Source organism: Medicago truncatula, chromosome 5, assembly GCF_003473485.1.
Source record: "Medicago truncatula cultivar Jemalong A17 chromosome 5, MtrunA17r5.0-ANR, whole genome shotgun sequence".
NCBI lineage: Eukaryota > Viridiplantae > Streptophyta > Magnoliopsida > Fabales > Fabaceae > Medicago > Medicago truncatula.
This window is the reverse complement of record NC_053046.1, coordinates 33,976,837-33,987,171: the sequence shown is the minus strand read 5'-3', so window position 1 is coordinate 33,987,171 and position 10,335 is coordinate 33,976,837. Positions and strand designations below refer to the sequence as shown.

Below are 10,335 nucleotides of genomic sequence, written 5' to 3'. Positions count from 1 at the left end.
ACCCAAATATATATTTGAGTTAGGCCCTTTGGATTTTGCCAATCTTTTTAATATGAATATGTTTTTTTCTTGGTACAATATCATGAATATGCTAATCAAAATTTGAGAACTTGAATGAATTAAAATAATAAATTACCTTGACTTGATTTAATGAAAGGAAACACCCCACCATGCATGAATGCAGTAGAGTTTCAATACCTAATGCAGTTAAAAGATAAGCTATATATATAAACAACTGCGAACATTAGGCAAATGGCCCATTAGCTCAGTTGGTTAGAGCGTCGTGCTAATAACGCGAAGGTCGCAGGTTCGAAACCTGCATGGGCCACTTTTTAATATTTTGTCATTATTTTTTAATTTTTAATATTAATTTGAAAAATAAAATAAAAAAGTAAAAAATCGCCGCTGCCGGGGATCGAACCCGGGTCACCCGCGTGACAGGCGGGAATACTTACCACTATACTACAACGACTCTTTGATGTTAATATTCTTTTAGAGTTGTATATAACAATACCTTTCATTTGTAATTAAACTTATGCAAAGTTTCAGTTGGTGTAGAATTTGAAGGTAGCATTCTTCCATATGAATATGGGATATTCTTGTTGAAAATATAGATGTAATATTGTAGATACTTTATTTATTCGTAACATTTTTTCTTTAGTTGAACCAAGTTCATTCATGAAAATGCTCTTCTTCTTTATACACTTGTGTATAATTTCATTAATTTGAAAGGAAAATACTCAAATAGTAGAAAGAGTTACTAGCATGATGATGATACATCAATGTTTGTCCTTGGCCAGTACCCCTATAAATTCTGCCAAATAGTAATGTATTTTTTTTTCTTTTTAAAAAAGTGTCTTCGTGCAATTCGTCCACAAAACTCTTTCGTGTCATAAAGCTCTTTCGAAACCTGCATTGGCTACTACTTTTTTCAACGCGCGTTCATTTTTTTTCTTTGCTTGAGAGACGCAACGAAAGAAACAGTAATAACGCTGAGAAATAAAGTTCATTTTTTTTCCAGCATAAACTTGAAATTTCTGATTATTGTGAATTGGTTGAATAATCTCAGCACTTGTGTCGAAACCTTGACCTTTGATTCTCTCAAAATTTACTATGTAGAGCTCTCTCAATTTTTTTTGACTCTTCGAAGCAATAAATCTTGACAATTATAAATTGAGTCCGGTTAACGAGTGTCCTAAAGACATAATTCAAAGATTTTTTTTTTTTAAAAAAAAAATTGTCTAAAAAATACAAGTTGTTAATTTTGTCAACACAATAATTATACAAGTTTTTAACATAAACTTATTATTTTTAGTAATTTAACCAAGCTTTCTCCTTATAGGTTCTAACAATGGGACCAAAAGAGCAACATAGAAGCAAACTAGCTTTAGCACAAATGTTCTTAGCAATACCCACAAACTAGGTATGAGTTAATACTTTTTAATCGAGAACCTTATCTAAATTTGATTGGTCATTTCGAAGATCACTTGACACAATCAGTTATTATAAAGTTATGTATAATATAAATTGTTGTCTGACCCATCAGACCGACCTGTTTAACCCACCATTTTAGACAGGTTGGGCTGAGTTTTTGAGTCCACTTCCTATAGTTGACCGGCCTCCATTTAGTCCGTTGAAAAAATGGGTTATGACGGGGAGGAGCGGGTTGGCCTGCATGCTCGTTAAAAAATATTTAATTTTTATTGTACTAATAAATAATAAGTGATTCAATTTTTAAGTTTTTTCCCCTAAAAACAATTGTATAATTTTTTATTAGACAATTGCTTTTCTCTTTAGATGGAATTAGAATGAGAATAAAATGATTATGAAAAAATAAAAATGATTGTGTATAACAATAGCATATCTTTTTATTAACATTTGTCAGTCTGCCTCTTGGCGAGGCGGAGCAGGTGTCTATTTAATACATCATGTTGGTTTGCCACGCCTCACCCACCCCAATTTTGTGTTGGTTAATAGCGATCCAAATGTAAACGGAGCAGGTTGGCACGCATTGTCATCCCTATCTAAGATACCAATTATAGTAATTTTTTTTTTATCGTAATACCCATTTGAATCTATATTTTTTTTTATCATTAAATTTGAATTCTTTATCAATCAGACCATATTTATTATTCGTCGAAAAACCTGTGAGACACAAGATGAATTCTTCCATCTCAATAAAAAAAAAAAATGCAAGATTCATAAATCGAAGTCATAATCACTTGTTTATGGGGTCTAAGTCCTTTATCACTTGGACCAACTCATTATTTGTGGAAAAATTATTATTTTAAGGTAAATTTAATCTATACAAATATATAAAATGTAGAATAACAATTTGTTTATGCAAATATAAATATAAGTTAATATTCATAATGCTAATTAGAGTAACAATTTATTTAAGAGGGAAGAGTATCTATGACTATGAACTAGTGGAGATAGCTATAGGAATGACGTGGTTGAAAATAGGCCACGGACATTAAGGTGAGCGACGCACCGATTTGATGTATTCTTCAAGAGCCTTCAACTGTTCCTCAGAAGGTGGTGTTTCATTGTTCTTAATTGATCTATGAACATCATATGTTGTTGATGCCAAGAACAAAAGCCTGTTATTGTTTAATTTACAATTAATCACAACAAAATCATTGGAATTGAATTTGTTACAATTAAATGCCTAAGATAACATAAGATGATGAATATGATATAAATATATATATATAATTGGATTTGGATTGAATACGTACCCAGATGCAAAAAGTATAATTTGTCTTGGAAATACAGGTTTGCCAAAAATCCTCATCGTTTCTTCTTTTCTTTCTTCCACTACTCACTCAAGCTATGCTTTGTGGGACTAATTCTAATTCTCCAACTATCCAACACAACACTTACTTTTGAAAATATCTCTTCTCCTTTATTATTATTAATTAGTAGCACTGTTTATTTTAGTGGGGGGATTTGACTTACTACAAAAGGAGCTCTTATGATTGTTATTATGCTTAATGCATTGAATTTTTTAGGCCAAATTTACTTTTAAGTGAGCAAAATTCTCTTGAGTGAATAAAGTGCCCAATGATGTGAGTAATATCAACTTCTTTTTAGGAGATTAATATCAACCGTTGATAAATAAATAAATCAATGATTGATATTATATACAAATGCATAACAAATAAGGAGTGGTTTGTAATCTATCATTGATTTTTATCACTTTATTAGCTACACATTTTAGAAGAGTTGAATTGAATTAGAGTTTTGACAACCTTAAAGTTAAATATCAATGATTTTTGTACAACCACTTTATTACAATTTTCTCTCTCATATTCACATTATATTTTTATTCTTTCTCTATTATTTTGGACCAATGAAAACAAAGAAAATAAAAGTTGTCACAAATAGTTATACATATATCACTACTCTTATTTTTAACATTGTAGATTGCTTTTTAAATTGTCAATTGTTCTCACAAATCAATACAAGTTTTTTGTGCATATTTTATCATCATTCACGTGCATTATGAGAGCTTTTCAAAAGTAAACCAATACATTTGTCAAAAAAAAAAAAAAACCAATACAAGTGTCTTTTGTGCATGTTTTATTATCACTCACATACTTTATGAGAGCTTTTTGAAAGGTCATACACATATATAACCAATAAATTTTTATAAATCATGTCAACAATAAAGTCTAGTATCTACACGACTTCATCATTATTCATTCACATAAATAGGACACTAGTTAGCATGATCTTTATAATTTGACAACCTCTGGAATCACTTTTAACCCTTCAAAATTAAAACCTAACATATAAATAGGATCATAGATTCACAGTGCAGCTAAAGTTTTCCTTACAAAAAATAACGCCAGTGTTCTCAAAACTAAAACCAAAACCACTAATTAAGCTGAAAACGATTTTTTTTTTTGAAGTAAGTTGAAAAAGATTTATCACTAAACCCTTTAGTGAGATGAAAAAAAAAAGTTTTATTGAGATCAAATTTGGTTGTTGTTGTAAGTTGAAAAAGACTTGTCACTCTTGGATAGATATATTAGTTACCATCATGTACTGTCGGTGGACAAAACACTAACCTTTAAATCAAACCTATAATATGAGCAAATTACTTTAATCAGTATAAATCAATGATCGATACATGCACATACTCGAACTTAATAAATACTCATAAAAGGAAAAGCGTTCAACATTATACATCAATATCCATTTTCCAATTCCTATCATCATGAACAAGCACCAACATAATAATTCAGAATTAATTATGAAATGCATCAGTTAAAAATGTCTTGTACTCAAAGAATGTTGATGTCAATGAAGTTATATGCTTCAATTTTCTTTTATTTCAGTTTTCAAAATTTATTCTCTACCTTTAACAGAGACACTGCTACTTCAATTATACTATCTTTTAGCTAGCTTGTAATGATAAATTATAAGGTTTCTCCATATTTTGCTTATTGAAGTTGCAACATTCAGAAAATAAATATTGAAAAAAATAAAACAACGAGCTTGACTTTCATGTTTCAAGCATTTCACCCTATATACATAACAGATCATCAGAATAAAATTCAACATCAAGGGAATTCAAACCAACAAGTTACATCATGTAATTTGCAGCCCATAAACTTGTTGGAGCTTTGCATAATCCAAGATTCGAAGTGCGTATTGTATACACAAAAACACAGAAAACGAGTTTAACTAAGGTGAACATGCAAAATAAATAATTATGAACAACATGATGCAGCTCTGGTTCCTTCAGCGGGTCTATCAACAAGAACCATCCCTGCTGGGTTTTGCGCAGGCTGTGCCCTTGGTAACTTCTTGGCTGTTCAAGCAAGCAATTGCAAGTCATGTTAGAATATATCTCATCATATCTTCACAATATTTTCTAAATACATCGAGAGAGGATCATAGAGAAACCATTATTTGTGTGAATGAATTTTTTATGTATGCCATTATTACACTTCAATATCATTCCAAATTTGAAAATACTATCTTATATTGAGAGTACAATTTCTTTCTAATCCATTTTCTCTTACTTAAGACTATTATTTCATTAGTATACAGGTACAAGTTTACAGACATAAAATTATGAAACAATTAAAAAGCACAAGCAATAGAATATAGACATAAAATAAAACAGTATAGTTCTTTCATTTTCTGTTTAGTTAGACGGTCTGCTCTATTGTAAAAAACCCAGTGTGACAAAACTTGTATTTATATGAAATGCTCACAATAAATGTACGATGTCCAACAAGCTACATATCTAAGAAATTTATCAACTGCACTGTTCGCTCATGAATGTTTTATGGTCAAATGTCATTCATATCCTTCTTCAGTCTTATACGAAAAGACTTAAAAAAATTACATATGTCGAGAAAACATAAAAAACACATTCATCTGGTGCAAATCAAAAGGTTCAACTACATTTGAAATTGAACTTTCACTTCAGCAATACCAGACTAGGAATAATAAAAATCATTTTGTTAACATTTCCTTTTATGTATGTTTATCTAACCAGAAGTGCAGACAACACAAACATTTTGGCATGCAAAGTACCAATATGGACATATATTTCCTCAAAAGAAGAGTTTCCATTTTCTCTTCATCCTCCTTGGACTGATATAAATTATGTTCTTCCTTATATGATTTATTCTTATGCAATTAAATTGAAGGGTAAAAAAGTAAAAATAAACGACTTGTGAAGCAACCTAAAGTGTATGTAATAGGAAAGGACTCGCACCTATTTCATAAAATATGTCATTAACATTGGCTGCAGTTTTGGCAGACGTCTCTATGAAAAACAAACCATTTTCCTCAGCATATACACGTGCTTCCTGCATTGTACAAGAGACAAGAGTCATGTGCTGGATAAGTTGGAAGTTCCAATAAATGTAACTGCCATATTGGATATGTATAAAATATGCAACTGTTTAAATACATACAGGTTATGAATGATTATTGCAGAATAAAAAATGATTTTAAGAGTAGATTATACTTAAAGCATCTTCTGTGTTGGAAATGGAGTACTAGGATCTAGGACACTGAACAATTAGCAAAGTAAACTATTCAATGTACAAGCGAAAGTCGGAATTACTGTAGATAAAAATTTCGAAGTTAAGGTTATGCGATTTTCATTTTGGAAATAATATCAAGACTTTACGAATCAAAGCTGCAATGCATGGTGAAACCAACAAAGAATTAATCAAGCCCATTTTATTCTAGGAGTTTATAATTTTATATACCATTTGTTAGTCTAACCCAGAAACACCGATAGTAGAACTATCAACATGCTTGTTTAGAGTCAGCTGAAATAACCTTTTCAATAAGCAGTTGTAGGAAAAGTAAAGATTGAAATCATGTACTCATTTAGCAATAGCCGAGTCTTCCAACTAATAACTTCTCTTATAAGTTGAAATCGACTTCTGTGCCTTAATTTCTTAAGAAGCTCTTTCATCCAACTTATCCCACTTATAAACTTACTACGTCACAAGGGCTTTTTCAGTTGGAACTAAATTCTTATTTCATCCATAAGCTAGAAGTTCGTCCAAAATGAGCCTCGAAACAAGTAGTTTCTCATGATGCAAAAGCAATTATTGAATTTATAAAGCTCAACTTGAAGATGGTCAGATATAGGTTAGTTAAAATAGTTAAAAGCAATGATTGAATTTATAAAGCTCAACTTGAAGATGCTCAAATATAGGTTAGTTAAAATATGTAGAACATAAATGTCGTCCCAATCAGGTTGTACAAAGGATTCAAGTATTTGACGACTCAAATGCACAAAATCTTCCTTGTTTGAAGATGCTGGTTGGTTACGGTTAGAAAAGGTTTTCATACACAAAGCTATAGAGACTGGGACTAACAACAAATACCACCCAAAATGTAGCAGCATAAAAGTTATCAAATGAAACCATCCCTGGTATTTTGAAAATTTAGCAGAAAAAATGTGTGGAGATAATGTTGCAATTAATTACCAATATAGTTGAAGAAACTATAATTCCTATGATGCTATAGTGAAACTGAAAACACAATAATACTTACTTCAGCTGTCACTTTCCTCTTATCTTCCAAGTCAGCTTTGTTACCAGCAAAAGCCACGACCATGTTCGGATTCCCTGCAACAAAACCAGAATGAGTTCATTATTTTAGATTGAATCAACTACAGCTGCCACTAGAACTTTCAAGTACAATTACAACCATTAAATATCATGGGTTAGTTTCAAATTAACGCAAAGTTCAGTAGGTGTTTCCCTTGAAGTCGAATCTGCCTAACCGTTCACAATTCATATATTAATCATTCTCAATACATCATGTCTAGTATTATCAACCATGTTTGTGCTATGCTATATTATTTTTTTTGTATAAAATATGACTTTATAGTTTCATTGAATCGACAAAAGTCATTTTCACCAAAGAAATATTAGAATATGGTCAAGATTGCTTTACATATAAACTGAATCAGAAATTTGTAAACAAAATAAATAGTTTAGTTTTCCTTTTTAAAATCTATAAGTTTTACTTCACTCCAGAAAAAATGTAAGAATACGAAAACTTCAGAACCAATCAGAAAATACCTTGCTTCTGAAGCTCTTGGACCCATTTCTTCGCTCGTGTAAATGATTCCTGCAAACAGAAGAAATAATCATATAAAAGTTAAAACCACAGTAATAAACTAAATATAAACAATTAAAACACTAAAATATTCCAAGCATGGTCTCTGGAGCCAGGGCCCTAAAGAAAGGAAAATGACACACAAATTGAAAGAAAGAAGCGAACTAGCAGAATTGATCTTCTCTTCATTTAAATGTTAATATACAAAGAAAAAGATATCATACCAAGTTAGTAATATCATAGACAATGATAGCAGCAGCAGCGCCTCTATAGTACATGGGAGCTAAGCTATGGTATCTCTCTTGTCCTGCTGTGTCCCAAATCTCAAATTTCACTGTGGCGTCATTTACTGCCAACGTCTGGGAGAAAAATGCTGCCCCTATTGTTGATTCCTGTTTCACAATAGACCAAATAAATTCAGCAAAGCAGTGCCCACGGGTCTATCTGTTTAAAGAATTGGCAATAAATAACAGATCTCGGAACCCAAAACCATTGATGCACCCAGATTACTATATACAAAATAATCACTCTTGTAAACATCTTTTCCTCGTAAGTAGTGGTACTCTAGATGATTTTTTTTTGTCTTAACCCTCCAGTTCCCAAGGGAAAGACCCCCCCTGGTAATCGAGTTCGACCGGGAGATAAATTTTTTTGGCCAAGAATTACTCCAGCCAGGATTCAAACTCGGATTCTTCCAAATAGTTTGCTCTTAACCGGAGCTCATGAACAACTTGGACCCAAATCACTTGGTTAGGTGAATTGTTAACAACTACTAAACATTTATTGTGAAATCAACATCCAAATGAATGTTTGATAACTAATAAAGCAACACCCAGTTTGAACTTTTAAGTAAAGTATATTATGTACAAAGAAAGTAATGACTAATCTATTCAGCCAACCCAAAAATATAACATGCTATGAAGCATGGACTCCGACACGGACACCTGACACGACACTGACACGTCGACACCGCTAATGTAAAAAAAATAGGACACCGACCCTGCTACATATATGTTAATTTATTTTTAGACGGTCTAAAATGAAAATCAAAATACATACATAAGCATCTAATTGAGCAATTTATTTCATTAGAAAAAGTTATAAAACAAGATATCATATTATTTGATCTTATTTATTCATCTACTATCAAAAAAGTTAAAAATGTTATAATCAACTTTAATGTCTATATCCCCCTAATTGAACAACATTTCTCAAAACATATGTAACTCTTGTATTTACAATGTGTGGAAGCAAGAGAGAAAAAAACTTGTTTAAGATATTTGTCTAAGTTGTTTGACACAGCTCGTATGAGTTATACACCGGTCCTAGGAGTGTCGAAGTAAAGAAAAAACAATTTTATTTAGGACATCGGTCATAGCTGTCCAACACGTGTCGTACAAGTGTCATAGGAGTGTCGGACACGGCGACACACCTAGAGGTGTTTGTGCTACATAGCTCATAAGTTACATGCGTCCCACAAGTACAACCATACATTCTAATAGATTAATAAATATAAGATATTATAATCAAATTTAAAATGTTAAGAGTACTGCACTAAAGCTAATCTAAGAATGATCCTATTCAAACCTTCAAAACCATAACAATTCATTCTCACAACAATCCTATCTTGTTCAGAATAGAACTTCTCTAATCTTCTCCATCATATTATTAAATTTTAAAAACACTCCATTACAAAATCATAACAGGAAAACCCCAATTTCAATGTAGTCAAAAACACAACAAAATCAACAGCTGCAATAACAAAAAAACAATTTTTAAGCTTGAAAATCAATTTTTTTTGTTAAACCTAAAAACCCATGAAAATTCTTCACATAAATTTTGAATTCCCACAAACACCCAATTGAATTCAGATGATAAATCAAAAGGGAAAAAACCTGAAATTCAAGGAATTGACCCTTAACAAAACGCAAAACAAGGCTGGATTTTCCAGCACCCATATCACCAAGAAGAACCTGAAATTGAATAAACCAAATTGAATTAAGGTTATCATGAAACAAAAACTATATCAAATTGAAGGAAAAAAAGGGGGAATTGAAAAAAAGAGAGATACCAATTTGGCGTTGAGGTTGGTGTGTCCGATCGTAGCCATTGAGTTGAAATTGGAACGATCGGAATGGAAGAAGAGAAAAGGAAGAAGCTTCTAGATGAAGAAATTGAAATGGAAATATGTAGAAGAAGAAGACGCCGAAAACAGAGTCTTTCTTGTTTCTGGTTGTATTGTTTATATTAGCTTTTCGCTTGCGTGCAAACGCGTTTGATGTAGGAAGATTCCGCTCAACTTTTAGTTTTTTGTTTGTTTTGTTGGCAACAAACAAACATAAATCATAAATGATTTTAATATTTTTTTTTTTGACAAGATAAATGATTTAAAATTTATTTCATATGAACATGTTTTTTTAGGGATTTATATGAATATATTTAAAAAAGCAATCATATTATGTTCAATTAGGCTAATGAGTTAATGTTCTTGTGAGCTTAGTTCAGTTGGCAAGAACAATGCATAATATATGCAAGGTCTAGGGTTCGAATCCGGACACCACAAAAAAAGATTAATGAAATAACTAGACCATAGACCCGTGCTAACGCACGTGTCATTTAAAAAAGATAATATTCACTGAAAAAATAAGACTCTATAGTTCGCGTGAATCTAAAAATTGTCGATGAATCAAAACATAATGTCAATATCAAAGACTTTGTTATTGT

At 31.4% G+C, this 10,335-nt stretch overlaps 1 protein-coding gene, 1 long non-coding RNA gene and 2 other non-coding genes across 4 annotated transcripts; 1 reads left to right on the top strand and 3 right to left on the bottom strand.

Moving 5' to 3' along the window:
• The first annotated feature begins 254 nt into the window (after positions 1–254).
• Positions 255–328, top strand: TRNAI-AAU (transfer RNA isoleucine (anticodon AAU)). The gene has a single exon. It is a non-coding gene; the product is annotated as a tRNA-Ile (tRNA).
• Positions 329–400: 72 nt separating this feature from the next.
• On the bottom strand, positions 401–472 carry TRNAD-GUC (transfer RNA aspartic acid (anticodon GUC)). The gene has a single exon. It is a non-coding gene; the product is annotated as a tRNA-Asp (tRNA).
• Positions 473–2,323: 1,851 nt separating this feature from the next.
• On the bottom strand, positions 2,324–3,009 carry LOC11442086 (uncharacterized). Its single transcript, XR_003012541.2, has 2 exons — positions 2,742–3,009; positions 2,324–2,603 (listed from the first exon to the last, which is right to left on the bottom strand). It is a non-coding gene; the product is annotated as an uncharacterized lncRNA (long non-coding RNA).
• A 1,445-nt stretch (positions 3,010–4,454) lies between these two features.
• On the bottom strand, positions 4,455–9,900 carry LOC11435335 (ras-related protein RHN1). The gene is made up of 7 exons (XM_003616097.4): positions 9,683–9,900; positions 9,507–9,584; positions 7,836–8,003; positions 7,575–7,623; positions 7,042–7,115; positions 5,741–5,834; positions 4,455–4,822 (listed from the first exon to the last, which is right to left on the bottom strand). The coding sequence occupies exons 1-7, from the start codon at positions 9,719–9,721 to the stop codon at positions 4,722–4,724; spliced, it is 603 nt and encodes a 200-aa protein (XP_003616145.1). The 5' UTR covers positions 9,722–9,900; the 3' UTR covers positions 4,455–4,721.
• Positions 9,901–10,335: the final 435 nt, after the last annotated feature.

What these genes read in the sequence shown, in the direction of transcription:
- LOC11435335 (XM_003616097.4), bottom strand. Translation starts at nt 9,721, where the DNA reads ATGGCTACGATCGGACACACCAACCTCAACGCCAAATTG. An exon ending in GTCAATTCCTTGAATTTCAG is followed by an intron (nt 8,004 to 9,506) that starts GTTTTTTCCCTT and finishes ATTGTGAAACAG; the next exon opens with GAATCAACAATAGGGGCAGC. An exon ending in AGAGGAAAGTGACAGCTGAA is followed by an intron (nt 5,835 to 7,041) that starts GTAAGTATTATT and finishes TGTACAATGCAG; the next exon opens with GAAGCACGTGTATATGCTGA.